At 54.6% G+C, this 26,307-nt stretch overlaps 2 protein-coding genes and 1 pseudogene across 2 annotated transcripts in view; 1 reads left to right on the top strand and 2 right to left on the bottom strand.

Moving 5' to 3' along the window:
• The window catches only part of Ngef (neuronal guanine nucleotide exchange factor), a 33,326-nt gene extending 24,348 nt beyond the window's left edge, over nucleotides 1-8,978 (top strand). Inside the window, exons 7-13 of the mRNA XM_026412761.2 lie at nucleotides 1,557-1,631; nucleotides 3,557-3,646; nucleotides 4,708-4,871; nucleotides 5,195-5,350; nucleotides 6,057-6,136; nucleotides 6,744-6,848; nucleotides 8,098-8,978. Coding sequence (XP_026268546.1) covers nucleotides 1,557-1,631; nucleotides 3,557-3,646; nucleotides 4,708-4,871; nucleotides 5,195-5,350; nucleotides 6,057-6,136; nucleotides 6,744-6,848; nucleotides 8,098-8,288 — 861 coding nt within the window. The 3' untranslated portion in view covers nucleotides 8,289-8,978. The remainder of the gene's footprint in view (nucleotides 1-1,556; nucleotides 1,632-3,556; nucleotides 3,647-4,707; nucleotides 4,872-5,194; nucleotides 5,351-6,056; nucleotides 6,137-6,743; nucleotides 6,849-8,097) is intronic.
• Nucleotides 8,979-11,312: 2,334 nt separating this feature from the next.
• On the bottom strand, nucleotides 11,313-17,572 carry Snorc (secondary ossification center associated regulator of chondrocyte maturation). The gene is made up of 3 exons (XM_026412732.1): nucleotides 17,500-17,572; nucleotides 11,521-11,703; nucleotides 11,313-11,422 (listed from the first exon to the last, which is right to left on the bottom strand). Exons 1-3 carry the CDS (start codon nucleotides 17,570-17,572, stop codon nucleotides 11,313-11,315), a joined length of 366 nt encoding a protein of 121 aa, XP_026268517.1.
• A 1,305-nt stretch (nucleotides 17,573-18,877) lies between these two features.
• Nucleotides 18,878-20,381, bottom strand: LOC113199700 (large ribosomal subunit protein uL3 pseudogene; annotated as a pseudogene).
• Nucleotides 20,382-26,307: the final 5,926 nt, after the last annotated feature.

Genomic DNA, 26,307 nt, shown 5'->3' with positions numbered 1-26,307 from the left:
CAGTGTCAAAGGAAGGAGGACAGACAGCAGAGACTCCGCGGCTTTTAGCCTGAGCAGCCTGGTGCCCTCAGGGACGTCAGGAGGGGGCAGCCAGGGCTGGGCTGGAGCCCTGGGGTTGGTGGTGACCTTGAGCAGCTGAGGAGCCACTTCCAGTTAGAGGGAGAAGAGGCCACCCAGGAGGGGGAGAAGGGGCAGGCAGGCCCTGGGACAGAGCCCCACCCGCCTGAGAGGGAGCAACCAGGAGAGAGGGAGGAACCAAGAGAGGCGCAGCCACAGACCCTGCGGGGACAGGACAGCAGCTGGCCGGTGTGTCCAGTCAGGTCCTGAGCCTCAGGAAGCCACTGGCCGTGGGCAGTGAAGGGCCGTGTGAGTCCCACTGGGGCCCCAGATGATGTCCTGGAGCCACAGCTGTGGAAGGCAGGGCCAGGCAGGCGGACACCAAGGGGCAGCTGGCTCAGAAGAGAGGGGAGGAGGCCGGGAGGAGGCCAGGAGGAGGTCTCAGAAGCACAGGAAGCAGCATCAAAGAGGCAGCGGCTGAGGGAACCCACGAGGCTGTGGAATAAAGGAGAAAAACTGAAACCGTCTCCAGGGAGCAGAGTAAACGGCTCTGACATGTCGTAGAGACGAACACGCACGGGTCTGTAAAGGCCTTGATTCAGGTGGGATGGAAACCAGTGTGAGATGGAGACCCACCTGCGTGCTGCTGGGGGGAGCAGGGGTACCTGGGGGGCCCTAGGCAAGGACTCGGAGGAAGTGTGTTTGGGGATGAGGTCCACCTGGGACATGCTCAGATGAGCACGCAGCAGGCCACGGGGCTGACACTGTCCTCCATTTGAGGCCACCAATGTGACCTGGTTGGAAGGGACTTTTGCTCTAATGAGACAGCGGAGCAGCACTGGCCAGGAGGGACAGTTAATGACAGGGTCTGTGAGTGGCCTCGCATGGTGAGGAAGGAGCGGAAGGTACCTGGGGAAGCTCGCAGGTCTCCGGCTTGGCTGCTGGGAGAGGAGGGCAGGCAGGGGTGGAGGAGAGAGCTGGGGCCAACGCCGGGGCAGCTGGAGACATGGGTACAGCCATGGTGCATGACAGCCAGGAGGACCGGGAGATGGAGCCCAGACACCCAGACCTCAGGGGGCAAAAGCAGACCTCACCAGGCACCCACACCACGGGAACGGGAGGATGGCCAGGAGAAACCACGCCCGGCCCCAACCTCGGGGAAAGCACCCTGGGAAGGGAAGTTTTGTTAACTGAAGAAAACGGAACAATTGGAGAAAAGACAGTTGTTCATTGATGGGGCCAAAGTTCAGGAAGCCTCAGGACCAGGCTCCCAGCAGCAGCTGAGGGAAGGAGGGAGGGGAACCGCAGGCCCCCCAAGGCCCTTGGCGCCCGTCCAGGACAGGGGCTGGACTGGGCTGTGCTCATCCCACCCTGGCAAGCCTTAGGACGGGGAGCCTCCGCCCTTGGTGCGTCAGATGGAGGGCTGTGTGTGTGTGTCACGGTCACAGCTCCTGGGCTGGCTTGGCAGGAAGGGTAACGCAGCCTGTCCCCACTGGCAGAACATTCTGAAGAGGGTGGAAGAGAGCTCGGAGCGTGAAGGGACTGCCCTGGAGGCCCACAGGGAGCTGGAAATGGTGAGTCCCTCCTGCTTGCACGTGGGCCAGCCGGCCACTTGCCCCCTCGCCTCTTTAGACCAGGCCCTTCATTTAATTTTTACTTTTACCATCAAGAAAAGTCACCGGAGCTAAAAACGTGCCCCACGGTGCTTGGAGACCCCCTCCGCACCCTCCTCCACTAATTTGTTCATGGTGGATGTGGGGCAGCCACAGGGCACTCGGGGACACTCTTCCCCATCCTGGAACTCTGCCACCGTCACAGGCCCAGGCCTCCATCAGCTGCCTGGCGTTGCTCCTGGCAAGTGTCTGGGGCCCATACAGGCCCTCAGCTTGTCTTGGCCTCTCTCCTCAAGTCACAAATGATCTCCCTCCCTCCTCTGGCTGTGTGGAGGCTGTTCCTGTTCTTCCTGTCCACTGGCAAGCTCTTTGTCCCAACCCTGTCCCTCCACCCCACTTCCCCATCCCTCAAGACTCACCCCCGCACGTGTCTCCTGGGAGGACGCACTGGCCCTGCCCGAGAGCGCTGGGCTTTCCCTGTGGCGGAGTGGAGGGTCCTCTCCCGATCCTCAGACAGGCAGAGGACTCCTAGAAGTGTCCGGCAGGCAGAACTCGGGAGGGCCAGCAGCTCCGTCTGCATCCGCGAGTGCTCGGGGCTCTGCCCTGTGCGCCGAGCGGCTGGTATCACTGCAGCTGAGAGCCAGTTGGGGCTGCTGTGTGGGATGTCCCTGCTGGGCTCTTGACTGCCATGATGGTGGACAGTGGGGGACAGGAAGTCCTTTCCACTCTGTTACCGAGGGGCAGAACCTCGTGAAAGGAGTCCACCTTCCATGGACGAGTGGCCTGTTCTGTGCGAGTCGGGAGGCCAGCGCTTCTTAGCTCAAGGCAGTGGTTTCCCTGTTGGGCTGCTGCCATGTCCTTCACCCAGGCAGGGGTCACAGAAATTCGCTGGCAGCTGTCCCCTTTATCATTGGCAAGGACGGTTCTCCTCCTGATCCTCACAGGGCAAAGCTGTAGCCACCACGGGGCCGGCCAGGGGGCTCAGCAACCTGCCAGCTGGGCAGCACCTGTCAGAGCCCCTGCCCGCCCAAGGCAGAGCCTCCTGGGCCCCCGTGCCAGCCCCACCGGAGCAGCCACGCTGGGCTGCAGGAGACAAGTCCTGCCAAAGGCCACATGCCCCAGAGGGTCTCCCTGTGGTCATCCGGGGGCCAGGGGATGCTTTCAAATAGATTCCTTTCTACTTTCATTTCCCTTTTGCTTTTAATGAAGGGTATACTGTTTCTCACCGCTCACTTTTTTAAAATAAAGTGTTTTTTTCTAATTTATAAAAGTAATCGATGCTCGACACAAGAAAATTCGAAGATGCTCATAAGCAAAAAGCAGAGAGCAAAGGTGCCTGGCCATCTTGTACCCAACTTCCAGCAGGCTGCCAGGCCTCCAAACAGCCCTGCGCACGCAGGCGCACACACGCTTTCTTTGCCAAAGGGGGTTAGTTCCTAAACTCCCATCCAATGTGGTACGTGCAGAGTTCACGGCCTTGTTTGCGGTTCCATGGGACTGTCACGTGGGTGTTCTGGCATCATCCCAGTCAGTCCCACGTGATGGACGGGTCTCATGCTCAGGGACCCCCCACAGGCACAGACATCGCCTGCCGCTGCCCTGGCCTGGGAGCCAGCACAGAGCTTAGTTCCTTCAGAACGAGGCCCTGAGGTCCAGGTGGCCTCTTACCGGGGAGCCAAGGAGTCACATGCGCACCCTCCGTGGGCAAGAGGCCAACCCGGTACCTCGCAGTACATCTTCCAGCCTGGCTGACACTGTGCCTCGTCGGGAAGTACCCTCTGGGGACAAGGCACTGAAGGCCACCAGACTCTCAGGTTTTCACCTAGAGAAAGGAGTATGGCTGGTACGTTGGGTGGGCTGGCCTGAGGCAGCGTCTCCTGTCCCAGGTGGTGAAGGCGTGCAACGAGGGCGTCAGGAAAATGAGCCGCACAGAGCAGATGATCAGCATCCAGAAGAAGATGGAGTTCAAGATCAAGGTGAGCCTGGGGTGGGAGTCAGCCTGCACCGCACCTGTGCACCCCATCTGTGTGCCCAGACTTGCCCCAGCCTGGGCCACCTCCCCGGCCCTGCTGAATCCAGTGCTCATGCCCAAGCCCGTCCTCCAAACTTGCCTTCTGAGAGCGAGTGCCTGGCCCCAGCGCTGCCTGCCGGCCCGAGGCCCACTCTTAACTACTCACCATGAGACTTTGAGCGGTCAGTTCATGGTGACAGGGACTACTCTAGGATTCTCATGTCTGAGAACTTTCAGGTTATCAACCTTCTCCCCAAACTTTACATAAAACTTTGGCTGTTACTAAAGCCCTGAGGGCCCCTGGGGCCTGCGTTTCTGGTGACAGGCACCCAGCACACAGCGCCCACCAAGGGCCCCAGAGATGGGCCTGCTGGGGGAGGCCAGGTGTTTTCTGGGCTGACGGCCGGTGCCCCACTCCCACCCTTTCCGCACAGCCAGGGCCAGCACCAGCCCCTGCAGGCCGGGCTCCTGCTCTTTGGTAGCTCTCTTTGCTCTTCCTGTGAACATGGCCACCCCGACTCTGCACCAAACAGGCTGAGCCTAGTGAGATGCTGATCACACACAGGGTGCACACACTTGTTCACACACAGTATACACATGGCAGCATACACATGCTCACACACAGTATACACATGGCAACACACACATGCTCACACATGCAGTATACAGATGGCAGTGCAAATGCATGTGTGATACACACACAGTAGTACACACACATTTAAGAAACACACGCACACACATCAACACAGGCACAAACACATGCCCTAAAGCCCATGTGTGGGTACGTACACGGCACAGAACACACGTGCACACACAGAAGCCACACACGGGTTGAAGCACACACACACACAGGTGAAGCACACTTGCACAAGGGGCGCGCATTCACACACACTCACACCGCTGCTGTTTCCCTGTGCCTGGCCAGGCCCAGCCGCCCTCCACCATCACACCAGTGTCACTCGGTCAGTTTGCTGGGGGCTGGGGTGGGCAGGAGGGTCCAGGCCCTGACCCTGCTGCCCCTCCTAGTCGGTGCCCATCATCTCGCACTCCCGCTGGCTGCTGAAGCAGGGCGAGCTGCAGCAGATGTCAGGCCCCAAGACCTCCCGCACCCTGCGGACCAAGAAGCTCTTCCGAGAGATTTACCTCTTCCTCTTCAATGACCTGCTGGTGATCTGCCGCCAGATTCCTGGGTGAGCCGATGGGATGGCATGAGCCCAGGTCTGACCATGGCCGCAGGAGCTGGGCAGGTGGAGGACAGAGCTTGGGCTTGGGATCAGGTTTGGAGGTCCCCTGCTGTTGTCCAGGAGCCTCGGTTTCCCCTGCCGTGAGGTGGGTTCTGCTTCCGTGAGTGTCTGGCACCCGGGAGCGCTCAGCCACTGCCCGCCCCACACCCTGGCCAGGAGGCTCCTGGGGGACAGGCGTGCAAGGGCTGGCAGGGGGCTGAGGAGGCTGGGCTGGGCTGTGCTGCCTGTCCTGCCGGACTGACACGCCCACCTGCTGCCTTGGTCTCCAGAGACAAGTACCAGGTATTCGACTCGGCCTCCCGCGGCCTGCTGCGCGTGGAGGAGCTGGAGGACCAGGGCCAGACGCTGGCCAATGTGTTCATCCTGCGACTGCTGGAGAACGCAGATGACCGCGAGGCCACCTACATGCTGAAGGCATCTTCTCAGTGAGTGCCCTGCGCAGGCCCCACCCTGTGACACCCCTGCGGCCCCTCCCAGCCACCCTGCTAGGAGGCCTGGCCTCCTCTGCCACAGGCCTGCTCCCAGGTGGAAGCAGACTCCACACCTGTGGGAGGCCAGCCCTCTGGGGGTTCTGCCCCAGGGCCACAGCTTCGGGTGTGGGCCAGTGCGGGGCAGCTCAGTGTGCAGGTGCGCTCCCTCGGGGCTTCACTCTCAGGCCAGCCTGAGAACTGGGTGGCTGACCAGGGGCCCACCCTCCTCCTCCCTCGCCCCTCACCTCTCCCCTCTGAGTGCCTGCACAGCTGCCTTGCAGCCCAGAGCTCTCACAGGACCCGCGAGACCAACGTGGGAGGGACGCTCCCTGAGCCGTGGGCCCAGCGCTCCTTCCTGGCCACCCGGCCAGCCTGCTCCCTCTGCAGCCACTCCCACCAGGGTCCCCAGGGCTGGGGGTCACATTAACCCTCCCCACCCTGCTGCCGCTAACAAACCACGGCTTCCCTGAGCACCTCAGATGCACTCTAGGAGTGACTCCCCCGTTCTGCCTGGCTTTTTAAATGCACCCCGTGAGGAGGGTCTCCTGGGAGCTCCTCCTGTCGCAGGGCATTGGCCTGCTGGGAAGGCCGGGGCCGCACGCTGGGTGGGTCTGCTCTGCTCTGCTCTGCGGTTGGGGCACCATCCTCTTCCCTGTGCCAGGAGTGAGATGAAGCGGTGGATGACCTCGCTGGCCCCCAACAGGAGGACCAAGTTTGTTTCCTTCACTTCCCGGCTTCTGGGTGAGTGCCGGCCTGGCAAGGGGCCACTGCGGGGGCTTTGTACTTGCTCCCTGGGCCGCAGCTTCAGGCCTCGCACAGGGCAGGAGCTTAGCACCACCCAGGATGCCGACCCCAGCTTCGCCAGTGCTGGACGGTCAACATAAAGATAGCAGTCACGGGGTCATAGGTGACAGGAACCACGGGGACACCTGGGCCCCAACTCCAAGGCTCTTTGGGGGTTGCCGGTTATTTGGAAAGCATCTAAGACCCAAAGGTGCACGAGCCCAGCGCCTCACAGACTAGCCACGGCTCCTGGCTGTGACCTCTTGTCCTGAGCCACACCCTGGGGTGCCTTCTGAAGCTTCAGCTGAGCACCGCCTCACATTCGGAGGGTCCCTTCCTCCGGTGTTCTCGCACAGAACTCCTGGCTAGTCGGGGGTGTTGCCCTTGGAAGCAAGCCCCCCTCCCCCTCAGGTGAGCCCTGTCCGTGGCTGGGGAGTTCAAGTCCTGTATCAGGTGGGGCTCAGCCACCCACCGGCTGCAGGGCTGTCCCTGCCAGCCACTGCTTGCCGGGGTGCAGGTGTGGGGCCGAGATGGGGACACACCATCCCCCCTCTCCTCCCATCAGACTGCCCACAGGTCCAGTGCGTGCACCCGTATGTGGCCCAGCAGCCTGATGAGCTGACACTGGAACTGGCTGACATCCTGAACATCCTGGAGAAGACGGAAGATGGTGAGGCCCGGGGACCCCAGCCCTGCTCCTCTCCCAGCCCAAGGGGTTTTTTCAGTGTCTACTTTCCTCCCCAAAGTGAGGTCCCACTTCGCCCCTCCCAGCAAGCCCAGCCCGCAGGCATTCTGCGGCCCCCTGCCCTCGGAGTCTGGCTTCAATCCTCCCATCACAGTGGAAGGGAGGTGAGCAGAACGCCATGCCCCAAGCCAGGCCTCCAGGGAAGCCTGTGACCACTAGCCTCGGGGCTCCCTGGGGACCAGGACCCACACACACACACACACACACACACACACACACACACAGGTGACATCAACACCAAATGAAGTTCCTTCCCAGACCCTGCAGAATTTAATTTTATTGAATTAATTTAATTATTTACAGTACTGAGCCACATCCCCAGCCCTTTTAAAACTTTTATTTTGAGACAGGGTCTCTCTAAGGCGCTGAGAATCTCCCTAAGTTGCAGAGGCTGGCTTTGAACTTGCATTCCTCCTGGCTCAGGCTCTCAGTCGCTGGGATCACAGGCGTCGCCACTGTGCCTGGCTCCCCTTTCCCTGTTTCTCTGCCCAGGCCAGGCGACCAGCCCATCCCGGGAGGCCTCCTCCACTCAGGCCCCCTCTGGGCCCCATTCCAGATTCCTTCTTCAACTGAATACACACCTGCCCAAAGGTGACCTGCAGAGAGCATGCCCCAGGCCCCCCAGAGCTGGTGGGAATATGCCCCCAGGCCCAGGTTGGGGGTGGGGAGAAGGGGGCCTAGCCAGCAGTGGGGGAGAGGGCCAGAGCACTGTGACTCGAGTGTTACCAGCTCAGAGGCCACTCTCAGCTGGCTATAGTGGCCTTTGGGAGGCTGAGGCTCTGAGAGAAACTGACCAATAAGAAGGTGACCTCCGGGTCCAGGCTTGGGGCATGGACTCCAGTGGGCCCCTTGGATGCCTCTCACTCTGGGGGCTCCTGGCCTAATGTGGGCGCACGGAGGGGTCCAGAATGGGCTCCCGCGTCAGTGTGGAGCTGGTGTCAGAGCCTGCAGCCTGGTCCTCTGCATTTGCCACCTGCCTTCCCAGCTCATGGGGATGAACCTGGCCTGAGCAGGGTGTGCCAAGCTGCTGCCCTCTGGGAAAGGCCAGCTGGACTCAGTCCCTCAGCTTTGCTCCCCACACAGACAGGAGCCTTAGCTGGGGGAGCTCCACCCAGGCCCCGGCTCCTGCCCCTGCCCCTGTGGAGTGCCTGACCCTGCTGCCCCTCCTCCTCAGGGTGGATCTTTGGGGAGCGCCTGCATGACCAGGAGAGAGGCTGGTTCCCCAGCTCCATGACTGAGGAGATTCTGAACCCCAAGATCCGCTCCCAGAACCTCAAGGAATGTATCCGTGTCCACAAGATGGATGACCCCCAGCGCAGCCAGAACAAGGACCGCAGGAAGCTGGGCAGCCGGAATCGGCAATGACCCCTGCCCAGGCGCTAACCTGCACAAGGAGGGCGGGGGAGCAGGCCTGGCTGGGACCCTGCAGACAAGGAGGCCTGGGAAAGGACAGACTGGCACCTCCCCAGGGGTGCGACAGGAGGTGCGCACGCTGGTCCCTGCCCATGCGGTGAGTGCGCCAGTGTCCCTGTCCTCGTTCACTCACAGACTAGCAGCAGCTGCCTCCCCTGGGTCTTGGTGAAGGAGTCACGTTGTGAGCAGTACATACACCACCTCCCTCTCTTACCTCTTAGCGGGGTTGGGGACAGGCATGCCCAGGGATCACTAGTGTCCCTGGCAGGCCAGGCAGAGGGTGACAACTGTCAGGGTCCCCTGCACTGCACGTGCCCTTCCCTACCTTGAAAGCTGTTAGAATCTACCAGGCACACCCAGGGGCTGCCTTTGCCTGATGGAGCTTGATGAGCGGCCCTTAGTCTCTGACTCACGGGACTGAGACCAGCCGCCTCTGTCCTCCTTCCCCTGCCTCTGCCGCTCCCGGCTGCATGGCCAGGCCCTGCTCCGTGGCAGGCCTGCCCAAGCTTGGCTGGGGGCCCATGTCGCCTCTGGCTCCTTGATGGGCTGGATGTAACTTGTGTCTTCTGGCCTCTTAAGGAGCCTAGGTGTTTTATGGAATGAATTGGTCACTGCATCGTGTATGGTTATGGTTCTGAGAAAAGCAAATATCATTTTTTTGGCTGCATTAAAAGAAGCATCATGTATAAAATATAAGAGGCGAAGGTCTATCCTTTATTATCCGGGTGCACACAGGAAGGAGGCGTTTGGTTCTGGCCCGGTTGATGGGAGCACCTTTCAAGGCCAGCAGGGGGAGGCATGTTCCAAAGGATCAAGTCTTCAAGTCCCTGAGGAGGCTTCCAGGGCAGGGGAGAGCAGCCAGGGTCAGGTCTCCAAATGGATGGGGATTTGAGCCTCCACTTGTGGAAGGAGGGAAGCAGCTGTGGGGGACATCTTTACTGCATGGAATTGAGAAGAGCTTTGCAAGATCACAAGGGGAGTGAGGTGGTCCCCAGTTGGGGGGAACTCCCCACCTGACCCAAACACTGGTTTTAGACACTTCTTCAAGCCTTCAGTCGCAGCCAGTTACCAGGGGCTGCAACCTCGCCCCTGGCCTGGCTGGCCAGCAGAGCTACGTCATCCCCACCCCTGATTCTGTCCCCTGAGTGTCCAGGGTGTATGCTGGGACCAGGAACACTCTGCCAGGACGAAGAACACTAGAACAGGCCTTGGAGTTAGAGCCAGTGGGACTTCCTAGCATCTTCCCACAGGCCACAGTGGGGGTCTTTGGCCTTTCTGAGACCTCAGACCCTTTGAGCATCCCTGGGAGCATGTGTCACCTGCAGCAATGTGGGCCAGCTGCGGGGCAGAGGGCCTTGGGCACAGTAAAGAGATCTAGCTCTTGGGGCCTCTTGATGCACCCCCACTGGGAGCACCTGCACCAGGGTCCCCCAGGAGTGGGCAAGGGAGGGGGCCTCTTTCTGAGCCCCGGGGTGGGGGAGGGGACAAGCTAGGGCCTGGAGTGGGTGATCACCCAGGCTTTCTGAATCTAGGAACAGCATATTGAGTTGGATTATCTTCTCCATTGAGGATTTTGGCTGTTCAAGGTCATGTGGAATGAAATAATTTCAACAGTTTCATGAAAATTTATAAGTAGACTCTATTAGCACATGATGTGCTCTGGGGAGACTGCCAGGAGTGGAAGTTGTTCCACAGGCTTCTATGGGGTCTGCCCCAAGTGTGTGAGTGTGGTGATGGTGCAGCTCTGGCTCCAGAGTACCCAGGAGAAACGGGTCTTGGCAGGAAAAGGTGCCCTTGGGGGCTCAGGGAAGCCAAAGAGGCCAAACAGTTTTGAGAGAAAATGGTTTTCAAAAGGGGGGTCAGGGGGGTAGGGGAGACAGCCTCCTCCAGCTGCATAAACCACCACCAAGGGATGGCTTCTACCTGCCACTTCCATGCCCAGCTCCCACAGCCCCAGGGTGGGCTAGAGCTGTGCTTCAGACCTGTGTGCCCAGAGCAGGCCACTGTGAAACCTCTCCAAATGATCAAAGCTGTTTCCTGTTAAGAGTGGAAGACAGAAGGCAAGACAAAGGACAAAGTTCCAGGAGTTGGGGGGAAAGGCGATTGGTTGGACAGACAGCCTTATCCACACTCTGAGGTTCCCACAAGGACAGCTGAGCTTGGAAAGGCCAGCCCAAGGGACTCTTCAAGTCCCTGTTAAATGCAGTAAAACCTCACCCAGGCCTGGGGATGAGGCTAGGGAGTGGCAACAGGGGTGATAGCACCCAGCTTCACTCCTGGACCCATCCTACTCCTGGGGCTACCTGGAGGAGGGGGATTCCCAGCACCCTGAGGGCCTGGGGCTGTGAGTAGAGATGAGATCCCTCATGTCTGTACCTAAGTCAAATGATGGCATCATCACCCCAAACAACCTGGCCTTTGGGAGCCTGAAAGCCCTCCACCATCCCCAGGATCTCTAGAAGCAGGGCTGGGCTGGACAAGCTCTGTAGCCAGTTCTACCTGTCGGCCTCCAGCTTCCCTTCGCCTAGGTCTCTCCGGGCCCAGCAAGGGGGCGGATGTGGGGATCTGCCCCAGGTGCTACGGAGACCGGAGCTGGGTCCAGGGCCCAAGAGCAGGAGAGCTCCCCGGCTCCTTAGCTTGCTAAGCGCGCTTGCATTCCAGCACCCACCACCCGCACACAGCTCCCTGTTCTGCACGCGCTCTCCCGCACGTCACATGCACGCGGGCTCGGAATCGCCGCGCACGCGCGCGCATGCACTGGCGCACGTGGCCACCCGCGCACGTGTTGCACACCTCCAGCCCTCCACCCACGGCGCAGCACACGCGGCGCGGACCTGCGTGCTCTCCCCGGCTCTCGCGCGCACTCTGGCACACCTCCACGCGCTCACACTCACGCGCGGGCGCACGCGCAGACACAGGGCGCATGGGGAGTGCAGCCGAGTCGCCCCGCAAGCGGTCGCGGCTCATTTATTTGCTTCAGGAGGTGGAAAACTTTCTCAGCGCGACGACCACTAGCGCCAGCACCACGCAGGTGGCCAGCAAGGCGGCGATCACGATGGCTGCGATGGCACCGGGCCCCAGCGAGCCTGCGGAGGACGGAGACGGCATCAGTCCCTGGCCCCAGCCGCGGCCGCCCTTCCCTCCGCTCCCCTTCCCCTCCCCGCCCTCTTCCCCAAGCTTGTACCGCCGCCGTGGTCCAGCCGCTCCCGCGCCGTGCTGTCCTCTGGGCCGGGCACAGAGGTGGGAGGCGGTGCAGCGGTGGCTGCAGGCTCCTGGCCGGGGCTGGTACTCTCAATGGGGCCTTCTCCCGACGGCAGCTCGGCGGGTTCGTTCCACAGTGTGGGATCAGGCTCCTGCGGACCCTCGGCTGCAAGGTCAAAGACAGGCGGTGGAGCCAGGTGGCTGGGCCCACTGCGCTTTGGAGTTCCCCTCCCTGGTCGGTCAACTCAAGGTGCCGTGTGTAAAGCCCTGAGTTCAACACTACACTGGCCTTCCCATTTCACAGGCAAGCAAACTGCAAAACTCACCCCCAAGACTGGGAGGCCAGGGTACATTGGTCCAGATGCCTGCCAGGGGCCGGGAACCAGGCTGCCTCCAGAATGTGAGGACAGGTTGATGGGGGTGGGGTGGGGAGACCTATGGGCCCTCAGAAAGAGACTGAGCCTGGGGCTGGCAGGAAGCAGGGTAACTTCGGGGCAGTGGAGGTGGGGTTCATGGACCCAAACCCCAAGACCTCCTTCACCTGAGGAAAAGACTGGGAACCAGGGTCCCTACATACCCCGAGACCCTCAAGGGTTCCACTGCCACAAGGAGAGGCCCATCCAGACCCTGCCTGATACAGGTGACCCTGCTCCTCCTGAGCCTGACTGGGGCAGTCCCGCCACCACAAGGCAGAGGGCTACCCTCCACAACCAAGACTGCTGTCTCCTGAACACGGAGGTGGAAGAGGGGAGGGGCGGCCAGCAAGGGAGGCCCACCATCAAGCCAGGCTCCTGCACATCAGTCCCTGGGCAGCTTTCTGCAAGAGCCCTTCTCTGCTTATGAGGTTGGAGTCAGCAGGGTTGGGGGAATGCAGGGACCCCAGAGAGCAGGAGGGAGACAGCCTTAATCCCATAGGGACACAGGATGAGAGGCCTGGTAATGATCTTCTCCTTGGGCCCCAACCAGCCTCACCACCCAACCCTCAGGACCCCGGTGGAGCTCCAGAGCAACACACACCAAGGGCCCACCCACCTTGCCCAGGAGGGAGGCCTCCGGAACCCAGTTCAGTTTAAGGCCAGGATGGCAGGCGGGCTCCAGGCCTCTCCTCCCAGCCTTCATCCCACAGCAAGGCTTCAGCAGAGTCAGGGCTGCCATGCCCTCCTGATAACTGGGACGGAACTGTGACCCAGAGACAACCCCCAAGCAGATCCCTAGAGTGAGCTTATTGGATGTTGTGTCACTACACGCCATCGCATTGACTGCAACTGTTTGTGGCATGGGGACCATTCTTATTCCTTTTCAGGAGCAAGAAAGCCAAGGCTCAGGTTGAGCTGTGGGGTCACGTGGTAAATGGTCTGCAGCCCTGGACAGTGTGCTGAAGGCCACACTTCCTGTGAGGCTGCCGGAAGCTGCAGTTCTTTTAACAGCCCTGACAGCAGCCTGTAGGTTCCTGGGCCCTTTCATGCCCAGGAGCTCTATCCCTGGGCACTCCCCAGCCCCTGAAGGCCTCACTGGGGTGAGCGCACCAACTCCAGGAGAGGGTGCTCAGAGAAGACACAGGGACCTCTGGAGCTTCCTGCCCATCTGGGACAAACCAAGAGGAAATGTCAGCCAAACCCACACTTAGGGTCAGTCTTAAAATAACTGGGCCCTTCAAAAATGTCAGGGTCAGGAAAGGCAAAGGAAGGTGGAGGACTTGTCACAGATTAGAGAGGAGACAGGTAAACAAAGGTGTGTTCCTGATTGGGGGGGGGGGGCAGGGGGGGCAGGCCTGAGGTAGAAGATATTTGGAATCTGTGTGTGGAATCTGAATCGGGCTGTAGCTCAGGCTCTGTCAGTGTCCCTCTGGTTTTAATTGCGGACTCTGCTGGTGTAAGACAAGGTGCACGTTCTTAGGAAACATTTGGGAGCAAAGAGGCATCATCTTCAGCAACTTCCTTTCAAACCATTCGACATCCAGGAAGCAGGGGCGAGGCAGCAGAATGTTGGTATTTGGTAGATTTAGGTGAAGCATCTACTGGAGTTCACTGGATTATTTTTTTTTGCAACTTTTCTGTGAACTTAAAATCTTTTCACCATAAAATGTAACCTGGCTCCCCAGACTCTGTCCTTGCCACCTCCTCAAAAAGCCAGGTCTGGGTCAGTTGTGAGGCTCAGCTTGCTGGCAGGGACCACTGTCACCTTCCTTAGGGCTTCATCAAATCAGAACCCTTTTCAGAAAAGATCAATGGCAGTCAGGTGTGGTGGCTCATGTTGGCAATCTCAGTGGCTCAGGAGGCTGAGGCAGGAGGATCACGAATTCAAGGCCAGACTCAGAAATTTAGCAAGGTCCTAAGCAATTTAGTGAGACTTTTTCTCAAAAAAATAAATAAATAAATAAAGGCCTGGGGTTGTGGCTCAGTGGTAGAGTGCTTCCCTAGCATGTGTGAAGCAATGGGTTCAATTCTCAGCACCACATAATAAATAAATAAATAAATAAATAAATAAATAAAAGATATCGTGTTCCTCTACAACTAAAAATATTTTTTTAAAAATAAAAATGGGGGCTAGGGTTGTGGCTCAGAGGTAGAGTGCTCGCCTAGCATGTGTGAGGCCCTGAGTTCCATCCTCAGCACCACATAAAGTAAAATAAAGACATTGTGTCCACCTATAACTAAAAAATAAATATAAAAAAAAATTAAAAAAAAATAAATATAAAAATGGCTGGGGTTGGGGATGTGGCTCAAGCGGTAGCACGCTCCACTGGCATGCGTGCGGCCCGGGTTCGATCCTCAGCACCACATACAAACAAAGATGTTGTGTCCGCCAAAAACTAAAAAATAAATATTAAAATTCTCTCTCTCTAAAAAAAAAAATTAAAAATAAAAATGGCTGTGCTGGGCGTGGTGGCATATGCCTGTAATCTCAGCGACTTGGGAGGCTGAGATAGGAAGATCGCAAGTTCAAAGTCAACCTCAGCAAAAAGCAAGGCCTTGAGCAACTCAGTGAGACCCTGTCTCTAAATAAAATACAAAATAGGGCTGGGGATGTGGCTCAGTGGTCAAGTGCCCCTGAGTTCAATTTCCAGTACCCAGTAAATAAATAAATAGGGCTGTGAATGTGGCTCAGTGGTTAAGCAACCGTGGGTTCATTCCCCAGTATAAAACAAACAAACAAAAAAATTCCCTGACAAGGAGGCCCCTGGAGCCTGGCAGCACCCACTTGGTGGTCTACCTCCCAGAAGACCCAGGGCTGAACTGCCACACTGGTGTCTGGCTGCCACTCTGGCCCAACCTTGAAGATCATCCTTTGAGGAGGGGGAGGTGACCCAGCTAGGCTTCCCATGTTGCAGCCAGGAAGGGCAGGGTCTGTAGCCTCAAAGCTCCCATGAAAGGTCTCAGACCCTAGGCATGAGGGCCCCAGGCTCCAGGGGCTAGGCAAGAAAAGGCCAGAGTGTGCCCATTGCTTGGCAAGCCCTGAGGTCTGGGGTTCACAGACTGCCTGTCTGTCCTGAGAAATGGACAAACCGCTGGCCCCCTGCTTGTTCACCACATGCCCAAGACAGACTGGCAGGCAGGCACCTCCCTGTCCCACCACTGCGGCCAAGGCTCACCTCTGATGCTGGGCATCTGACCAGAGAGGCCGCCCAAAGGCTTCTGGGTACCAGGCCCAGCCGACCTGGGTGGTGCCTGCTGGCCTGGGCCAGAGGCTAAACTCACCCCAACCCACCAGCAAAGGAAGTGCGGCTGTGGGAGCCCCGTGTGCCCATCTCCACCTGCATTGCTCTGTTACAGGCAATTGCCTGTCCTCCCCCAACTTGGTGCTGGGAAGCTGTCAGCCAGTTTGCCCCTAGGATGCCCTGTCAGAGAGGGTGAAGATGGGCAAAGAAGAGCCACAGGGACCAACAGGAGCACAGAGCACAGCCTGCAGTCCCCCAGTTCAGAGGACTGCCCAGCAGGCTAAGTGACAGCGTGTGAGGGTGGGGAAGGGGATATGCGAAGGACTGTCGCCTTAGCAGTGGTGGGACCCAGAACTTCAAGGACGGAGTGAGTGATGGCCTGGGCCTCCATGCTGGGCCGAAGCCAACAGGGACGGTGGGGGCCTGATGGTGCTGCCACAGGCCTGGGCACCTCAGGCTCCCCCAGTTACCCTGCCTTTCAGTAAATAAGTTTGTTTAACACTCTGTCTGACCACAGGGCCCCGAGGCCAGGCACTATGTTCACAGGCGTCCTTTGTGCGGGGCCATGAAGGGCCTTTTCATCCCTGGCCTGGCCTCCTGCCGGCTCAACCTGGCTCACTCCCCCACCCCAGTGGCTGCAGCCACTGGCTCCTGGCAGAGAGGACAGCAGACTAGCGCTCTTTCCCCTCCTTCTTGCCACGGGACCCCAGCCCAGGAAAGTCAGGGGGCCTGCTGGGCCTTGAACACATCTGCTCAGTTTCTATCTAGCCCAGAGCCAGATCCCAGAGCCTCCAAACACCCTCCTTCCCAGAAGGGTCAGAAGAATAGCCAGAACCCCAAACCCTGGGCAGTTTGGTATGCTCTGGCCCCTTGCCCGTGGGGCCTGCCTGTTGGTAGCACATATAAAAGGAAGAGGGAAGTGAGGCCAGGTCAGGTCCTGGCTGTGCCCAAAGCCCACCAACCCCTGTGTGTGCACAGTCTGACCTAGACTGGAGGAGGCCTGGACTGGGAGAGCCAGCAGCCCCAGGCCACAGGGAGGTGGGCTCAGTAGTTTCCCTAGGGTGGGGGCTGCAGGGATCTCAACGCTAAGGTCCAAGCAGTAGGAGACACTCCTACACTTAAGGTTACTTCCCCCAATTCCAAGACCATCACATGGGCTCGCTCAGTAGGCATCTCTCCTACCACCAGTTGGCAGGGCACTGCCCAGCCTGTGAAGAAAGTCGCTCTGGCCGAGACCCAGGGTTCCAAGGAGGGCCTAGAGGTTGGAGGTACATTCCCTCAGCATCTGCTGAGTGTCGACAGGACGCTAGGTCCATCCTGAGAGCTCCTGTGTCTGACTGTGAAGCTCCCTGGTCCCTGAGGGAGGCGAGTGGTGGTTGTCTCGCCCCCTGTGGACAAGGAGAGGGCATGTGTGGAGAGGGTAGGGACAGAGCCAGAGGTGATGCCAGCAGGCCACCATCGTGCAGGCTTCCCAGGGTGGGGTGGGGGTCACATCAGCTCTCCCCAGGCCACGCTTTCACAAGGGAGGTCACTTTCCTCCCTCAAAGATCCACGACATCTCCAAAGCCCAGGCTTCAGGGCCTTGAGACACTCTGGGTATAGAGGCAGGTGCCCTTTAGCAGTGGAGGGAGAATATTTCTTCCCAGAGCAAAGCCAGCCTCTGCCCATCTGCACCTTTTTCCTCAAACTCTGAAGCCAGCCTGGACCAGCCCCTCCCAGTGCAGGCCCCAGAGAGTCGGCTGGGGCTTTTTTCTTGCTTGCCCCAGATGGGGTCATTTTGGCCTCAGTTCAGAGCCTAAGTCCAGCATCCTCAGTGAGATCTCAGGTCTTTTGCCCTCTCTGAAAATTTTCCCAAGATGGAGACATGACCTGGACCTTCACTCTCTGAGCACTGCAGAAGACCAGCAGGGAAGGGTTTGTGGGTCTTGAAAGGTAACTAACAGGACTTTGTGGACTTCGGCTTGGTGACTGGGTCTGTGACCCCTCAGCCACTTGCTCTGTGCCCGGTGCCCTCTCCTGCCTCCCATACCTGAAAACCTTCAGATGTTTGAGTGCTGGAGTAACCCTCATGTCCCCGTACAGATACATGTCCTGATCCTGCTCCGCAGGTTACCCTCTTACCTCAGTCATTGTTCTTGTGGTTGAGACACCTATCCTGTGCAGATGCTCCTAGCTGGACTCTGGACAGCTTCCAACAGTCACCCAAATGCCCTCAACCCAGGGGACACTGAAGAATCTGGCCCCAAGGGGGTTCTTGACCCCTGGAGGCTGATGGCAGCTGAACCAAAGGCCTACACCCCTTACCTGTGAGCACCGCAGGGGCCAGGACCCCAGAGATGAGCAGAAGAGCCACGCGCAGGGCCAGGAAGGATGCCATCCTGGTGGAGAGTGAGCGTAGTGCGTGCCGGGCGAGAGGACTGAGCCGCTGCACTTTAGCAACGGGAAAGAGGCATCAAAGGGCTGGGAAGGGTTTTCATCAATGCAAACTCTGTCCTCCTGGGACACCGTGCCCGCCCCCCACACACACTCTCTCACACACACACACACACACACACAGCGAAAGCTCACAGAACAGACCTGGTCTCCCAAACCCAGGAGCAGCCCCACCCTTGGAGAGGGAAGGAGGAAATTGCTCTCTCCCTCTCCCCCCCCCCATCTCTCTCTCTCTCTCTCTCTCTCTCTCTCTCTCTCTCTCTCTCTCTCTCACACACACACACACACACACACACACACACACTCTCTCTCTCTCTCTCTCTCACCCAAGTGAGGAAACAAGGATACACACCTCCCACACATATTTCTCAGCCACTGGAAGTGAGAGGTTTCCATACTTCCTGGTGCAGAAGAATCACCCAAGGACCTTAGAAGCACATATGCCCCAGCCTCCATGCCAGGGGCTCGGGTGAACGTGCTTGTTCATGTTGTGGCAGGCCTGGGAGGTCGGGGCAGGCACTCTGCTCAGGTCGCAGAACTGGCGAAGAGGTGCGTTCATTTAAAGCACTGTCTATCCAAGGCCCCAGCTGCCCTAGTCTCTTACAGAAAAGTGTGTGGCCTTGCTCCTGCTTTGGGGTTTTCACAGGCACTCCTCTCTGGTCCGGAGACCTGAACTCCCACCTGGGCATTCATGCCGTAACCCTCGCTGCAGCCCCGCTGCCCACTGCCTCACCCACACTCACCCACAGTGGGGCACCTAACAAACTGCTCAGTTCCTGGCCTCCAGTGTGTGGGCCTCCATGTCCTCCTCCCCTGCCCATCAATGGGCTCCCCGCTCCCCACCTCCCAGAGGGCCTCAGCACACAACTAAGTCGCCAAAGCTCTCTCTTCCCCTCACGCCCTCCGCCCAAGCCCTCGAGAGACTTGCCCACACCCCTCTCTGCACTTTTCATGGCTTCCCACAAAGAGCTTCCCTGGCCCTGCCATCCTCCTCCGCCTCAGCTCTCTCTGTTCCTTCTTGTGCGGGTTCCTCCGACATACCCAACTTGATCCGGCCCAGGACTTTTGCTCTGCTGTCCCTCTCATTAAGGGCTACCTCCTTTCCATCTGAGTCTCAGTCCCAGCAGCCTCCCCATGCCTTAATTTCTTCTTGGCTCTCATATTTTTATAAAATTATCCTGTTTCTTCTTTAATTTTTTTTTCACTGAAAAGTTTTTATTGGGTGCAGCCATCTGCCCATGCTCCAGACTCAAGCACCTTCTTCCTTGGTGATCCAGTCTTTCTGAAGTGATCCAATGAGTGCTTTCTTCTCCTCCATAGTCTGGAGGCAGCCATTGCCAAACTTGGTTGTGGTGTCGTGAACCCTGGCCAACCTTCTCCAGAGCGCTGTTCAGTCTGTACCAGCAAGAACATGTGGAAGGTGAGCACTGGCTTCTTGGACCCACCAACCTTTCAGCATGACGAAGTCACTGGTCACTTCACCATAGTGGACAAAGCCACCCAAAGGGCTGATGCTCCTGTCAGACAGGTTAATCAGTTGAAGCATTATTTTTGATTAGTTTGTCATCCTTCATGAGGTAGCCATGACCAATCTTGTAGATCTTCTTGTTGATCTCAGTGTGGTGATGGTAGCCCGGGTCACAGAGAAGACCACATAGGCAGGATGCCAAGCTCCAATACAGGCAACCTTGCACAGCCCTTGGTGGGTCTTGCCGGGCAGCTTCTTGGTATGCCAGTGACTGGTGACTCCTTTGTAGCCTTTGCCCTTGGTCACACTGATGATATCCATCATGTCATCCTGCCCAAACACCTGGTTCACCGGGACCTGCTGCTCCAGCCTCTCCTGGCCCAGTTCAGTTTGTCAGCCTCGGTGCCTCCATTCACCTGGAGCTCCATCAGGCGGGCTTTCTTCTGGTGCAAGGGAAGCAGCCTCATCTGGGTGTAGACGATAGTCTGGATGTCCTGGCAGTATTTCTTCATGCTGAAGTCCTTCTCCAATTGCTTCTGGCCCATTACATCCTGCCGCTTCTTGCAGTATTTGGCAAAGGCCTTCTTCTTAGATTTATGCCAGTTCTTATAGAAGCACCTTTGCACTCATCACTGATATGCTCAGCAAAGATGGTCTTGAAGGACTGGAGGCCTGGTAGGGTTTCCACGTAGCTCACGATGCCTATAACCACCCTGGGTGGTGTCTCCACTATGATTACAACCTCCACAACCTCCTTCTTGTTCACCTTGGATCCTGGCTTATCAACTTCCCACTTGATATAGGTCATGCCAGCCTTGTATCCCAGAAAGGCTGTGAGATGGGTCATCTTCAGGGAAGCTCTTCATCTTCCCATGATGCCTGCTGCTGTGCTTCCTAGCTAGAAGCCCAGGGATCCAGGTCTGGGAGTGGAGAACTACTTGTGAGACAGCACACTACCAAGTCCCGCCAGTAGAGCTCTTGATTAATTTTTGAAGGTGCAACATACGTACTGGGAAGTCTACAGATCCTGTTTATAGATGAACTGTCCTATGTACACACCTGAGCAAGCTCCATGCCAGAGAGTGCACTCCTCGTACACCAGACGGGGTCCTCCCCAGTCATTAACTCCCGTAGCTCTGGTCCGCCTGCTATCCTCTGGATGAACTGGACAAGTCCTGTGTGTGGACCGGTCACATGGTGTGAACTGCTGTGTGACTTCTTTGGCTCAACATTACCTGCAAGACTCATTATCGTTGAACACTATCCAGTTGTACGATTGTGCCATGGTTTACCCATCCTCTTACCCCTTCATCCACATTTTGTTGGGTTGTCTCCAGATTGAAGGTTTTATGAATATGGCTTCCATGAACATTTTATCCAAGTAAAAATGTTCTACCACTTATCAGCTATTAATTTGCCAATTCTCTGTTTTGTTTTTATGTTCTCCAGAAATTCATTGGGAATTTTTTTCTTGTAGTGTCTTTTGTGGTCCTGGGCCATTAGATCTCTTGGTTACATATCTGGAGTGAGAACCCCTGGGTCCCAGGGCAGGGACATCCTTGCTTCTGTGGACAGTGCTGAGTAGCTTCCCCAAGTATCCTGGCTTATATTCTCCCAGCAGGAGCGGGCTGGTTGCTCCAAGCTCAGCACCACCAGTCTTTGTTAGTAGGTAGTTACATGCTGGTGCCTCACTGTGCTTTTAATTTGCCTTTGTAGTACTCAAGGACAGCTCCCCATTTATAGGAATAGCCTCTTTTGTGAGGGGTCTGCTGTGTGTGTGTGGGGGGAGTATTTATTAGAGTGATCCTTTACATTTTATTTCTGGGGGATTTTTGTATATTCCAAATAAAAACACTTGGTCTGACACACCTAATGATACTTTAAGGTGAAGTGTTTAATAGCATGTTTTTTGTCCGCCTCTGCCATGTGACTGTGCTTCGGGACAGTGGAGGCTGTTTTGTTCCCCAGTGCCTCCCAGGACCTAGCACTGCCTGCAGCAGGAACTTAGTACTTGAATCCAATCAGCCTGGGCTTCTGGGGTGGACATAACACCTGTCCATCTGGCCCCATTCTCATCTATCCACACCACAGCAGGACCTCATGACCCCATGACCCCAGTACTCTGCTGCCTTTCTGACTTCCTGTTAGGATCTGCCAGCGGGAGACACTGGCAGGAGATGGAAGGAAGACTCTTTCTACTCAGGTTTCTGACCTTTGGTGACAAATGTCAGGTGGCTAGCAATAAATTAATCATGGAGTACCAAATTAGTAAGATTTTTCTAGTTTGTATTATTAGAAACCTGGAAAATGTGTGAGAATGAGTTCTGAGGTGTTAGACTAAACGCGCAGGGTGTGAATATGACCCTAGTTGGGCTACGCATGTTGACAGTTTGCTTTCTGGAGATCCTGAATCCAGTGTCCTCAGGAGCTCTGACAGTTTGGCTGACTCATTAGTAGCCTAGGTGCCATGAGACAGAGAAGCCTAAGTTAAGAGGTGAGAAGCCAAAAGCGTAGGAAGAAAGGAATGCTGGGGTGTATTTCTCTTAGGAGGTGATGCCCACATTCACCAAAGTACACTCTTCACAGAGGCACTGGGAGATGCATTGAGAAGGAGATCAAAATCCTCCAAGGCCAGGAGATGATTGGATCAGTGATCCTATCGCAGCAGAGGCCAAGCAGCAACACTGACCTTCCAGAAGCGAGATGGATGCAACACTGCACAGTTGGATGAGGATGTTTGACCCTCAGGAATAAAATGAGAGCCTACTAATGCACTACTACTTGATAAACAAAAATGGACACAAGTACAGAGCCTCTCCTCCAATTCATAGGCCAGGACTCTCTTGACAGAAAGGGAAGCAGCATATCGTTTAGATGGCCACAGTGTAAACAGCAAGTCTCCTCCAAACATCCCCTGAAAGTGTTGGCAGCCAGAGGCTAAGACAGCTATGCCCTGCAGGAAGAGAATATACTCACCTTTCAGGGGTCATTAGACACAGGCTCTGTGCAGACACTCTGCCCTGGATAGTCTGAATGCCACTGTGTTCACCAAAGTGCAAGCTCATAGGTAGTTTCCCCCCCTTGAACCCATCCCATTGCATAAGAGGTAAGGAGAGGAGGTTGTCCAGGGGCAAGAGTGGGCAGCAGAGAACCCATCCTGGTCCTGGTGGCAGGACCAGGCATGAGCCAGTCTCCAAGCTCCTGGTTCATGCTCCATTAGTGCATCAGACTTCACCTATTAAGCACAAACTACAAACATAAATTTAGAATTTCAAGAAGTTAAAGCATAACTCATGGTACATAGCATGTGCCAAGAACCTGGGTTCAACCCTCAGTATTAAAAAAAATTTCCAGACAGTGAGTTCAGTATTCAGTATTTCAAGTGATTATCATAGCCATACTAAATGGAAGTAACTCTCAGCCTAAGACAAAAATCTAAATTACAGATTGTTACAACAAATAACCTTGTACATAAGTATTTTTGTAATGTTTTTCTTTAAACAAATACAGTCATGAGGCACAACAGGGACACCCTCTGAGAAACACATTGTTAGGCAATACTGTCATTGTGAAGACATCATAGAGCATCCTTACACAAACTAGGACAGCAGTGACATCCCTAGGCAGTAATAACCTATGGGACCACTTAAGTATGAGGTTTGACAGAGCATCTTGTGACTATATCACACTAGAAAGCTTGTCTCTCACAGTGGGTTAGCAACCATAAAACTACTTGGGGGATATTCTAGGCCTGAGCAAATATGGAAACAGAGCTGACTCCTGCACAACACGGGAGATCAGGGGTACCAACCCTTTTGACACTCCTAAAACTTAACACTAGAGTTGACTGGGAGCCTAACTGATAATATAAAGTTGGTTAACATATTTTACTTTTTTGTTTTTTGGTACAGGGGATTGAATCCAGGGGTTCTTAACCACAGAATCCCAGCCCCAGCCCTTTTTTACATTTTATTTAGAGAAAGGGTTAACACATTTTACGTTACATGTATTACACACAGTAAAAAAACATGCAAGAACTGTGAGGTGTTTTTACTGGATATGGACTTTACTGGAGAGACCAATTTCTCACATGGAGGTGACCAGAGCTGCACAGTTGTTTTTATTTTGGTACCAAGAATTGCTTAACCACTGAGTCACATCCCCAGCCCTTTTTATTTTTTGAGACAGGGTCCCACTGAGTTGCTTAGGGCCTCACTAAGTTGCTAAGGATGGCTTTGAACTTGCTGCACAGCATTTTAAGCAGATACTTGCAACAAAATTCACCCCAATAGCTATACACAGTGGCTACGGAAGTATTACAGTAGTATAATACGTACTAGTTAATTTTATACTGTAATGGTTTAACAGTGTATTCAATTTGTTTACATTTTCCTTGACACCCTGTATGTTAAGTGCTGAAGTTTTGATAAATTTTCAACTTTTTACAAAAGATGTATGTTTATGGTAGTAAATAATTTTAAAGTAAAGTATTATCTACATATATTTTATGCATTCGTGATATGCCTTTTAATTTTTCTATGCTACAGCTTGCAAATTTTTTCAAATTGTCACAAATCTCCCAAAGATGAATCCATGGCCCACAAAGTTCAAAACTATGTCATCCCAGAGTCAACTGATCCCTGAAGATAATAAGAGCCAGGTTTCTCACTGTTGGGAAAGGAAATATGAGAGAAGGTCAGAACGTATCCGGTGGTGTTGCACTGAAATTGAAATTGGAGGTATCAACAACTCATGGTAGGTATAGATGTTATAGAGATATATGCACATATATGGACAAATCTGAACTTACTCATAATAAACTCCCTGTTTGCAGGGATATTCCTGAATCAGTGATACCCCAGTAGCCGTGAGCATGCCCAGTGCCCAGATTTTAGTTTTTGGATACTCTTCTTACTGAAAAGAACCAGAGCTCCCTGGAGAAATAGCTAAGTCCATATCTGGGAAAAGTAGATGATGGGCCTAAATATCTTATGTCAAAATACAGAACAAAACAAAACAGAATGATGAAGATGTGGTAAGAAGACACAGAAGCAGTTCCATTTGTGCATGAAAAACGGTATCAGATTATAAGAGTGTATACATGTTTGTATGAAAAACTCTTCCTTACAGCACAATGTTAACTAATAAGTGCAAAAGAAATGTTGGCAAGCTGGGTAAAGGGGCACATGCCTATAATTCCAGTGGATCAGGAGGCTGAGGCAAGAGAATTTAAGTTCAACACTAGCCTCAGCAATTTATCGAGACTCTCTTAAAAACAATAATAACAACAACAAAAAACGTCTGGGGATGTGGCTCAGTGGTTGAACTCCACGGGGTTCAATCCCTGGTACCAAAAAGAAAAAAAAAGTGTTGGCAGCATCTGAGTAATAACTGGTCAAGCAAGAAGTATCAATAGATGGGAAACTCGTGGATACATTATATATGTGTGTATTTTTAGTTGTAGATGGACACCATACTTTTTATTTTTAATGTGGTGCTGAGGATCAAACCCAGCGCCTCACACAGGGTAGGTAAGTGATCTACCACTCAGCCATAACCCCAGCCCTAGTAGACACATTTTGATGAAGAGATGGACATTCACATAGTCTCAGTGTTTACCACAAAGAGAAAGATTGTTACTTTACAAAAGTACTATCACCAACCTCATGTACCTCCTATGATGCATTCACTTGTGGTATTCCTCCAGAATCAACTTGAGAGGAAGTACCAAACAAATCTGTTTTGAGGGTGTTCTAACAAATAATTGTCCTGTACTCTTCACAAACGTCAAGGTATGAAAGATAAAGAGACTGAGATACTGCTCCAGATTAAAAGTAAAGACTCTCAAGAAAAATGACAGTTCAGTATGAAAAGCGATTGTAAACTTTTCCTTATCCGACACTAGTGGAACAACTGGTGAAATCTGAATGCAGCCTGGCATTAACAGCATTGCGTCACTAATTTCCTCGTTTTGATAACTGTATTGTGGTTATATAACAGAATGGCCTTGTTTTGAGGAAATATACCCCTGAGTGTAGGGATAAGAAACAGAAGGTATAAAACTTACTTTAGAACTAGTTCATTTAAAACATCGGAGGTTGCTATGGTGCTGCACACCTGTAAACCCAGCAGTCGAGTGCTCATGGAGCCTGGGATGAGCAATGAGTGCTCAAGTCCCCTCCCCCAGCCTCAGGACCAGCTAGAAATGGAACTTCAGCAGTCATCTTGAGTTTTATTCCTTCTTACATGTACACATGTCCAGCTATATATATGAACCAACCAATTTTCTCTTCTCCTTTCCTCTTTTATATATTACACAATCCAGTCTCTGGGATACCAAATGCCCAAGCGGGGCTGAAAGTGAACTAGAAGTGGGCATCGCCTAGACAGGGGTGTAGTGATTGGTGTGCATGACCAGCAGGCACAGCTTTAGTTCCCCAGTAATTCATCTTGTAGTAACTGCCTTCTCCCACTTTGCTCCCAACCCATTCAACACCAGTTTTTCTTTTTAAACATTTCTTTTGATTACCTAGGATGGTGCGTTCCATGTTGGGACCTTGACCTGCTTCAGGCCCCATTTGATGTGACTATTGTCAGAAAATCCAGGTGGGGGTCTCTAACCCCGCACAAGCCCACAATGCTTGCATTTCAACACGTCTCCTGCAGTGAAACTGCAAAGGGTTGACTACTAGCCACAAACTATCAAGAAAACATGTGTTGGCAGCCCCCAGACTCACTTACTAGCAAGTTGGAGCTGACGGGAACCTCCCAGACCAGACAGGTCAGGGTGTGTGATCCACCTCAGGCTATAGAATCACTTGGGTGTTGATAGGTAATTTCCAGTGTGGTGCTCAACTCTGGGACACAGAGTTCAGGGATTGACTTCTGTTTTAATTTCCTCAAATGCCCTTCATTCCACAGGCAAGGAAACCAGCAGCCAGAACAGTACAGATGGAGGACTGCTGTGCAGTCTTGTGGGATTCATGCCACAGTGCCTCCATAAGAGTGACACTTCTTCATGCTAAGTTGAAGCCATCCAAGGAGGTAGTAACTCCTGTTTAACATGCTCAACTACACCCATGTATGGGCAAAATGGCCTACAAGTGGTGTTTATCAAGCATTTAGGTGCTGGGAACTGTACTATATTATACTCATATAAGTTACTGATCACAATTCCCTGATAGTTCTCATTTCACAGACAAGGAAACAAA

Source organism: Urocitellus parryii, chromosome 1 (assembly GCF_045843805.1).
Source record: "Urocitellus parryii isolate mUroPar1 chromosome 1, mUroPar1.hap1, whole genome shotgun sequence".
Taxonomy (NCBI): Eukaryota; Metazoa; Chordata; class Mammalia; order Rodentia; family Sciuridae; genus Urocitellus; species Urocitellus parryii.
This window is presented reverse-complemented; position numbering and strand designations above follow the sequence as displayed.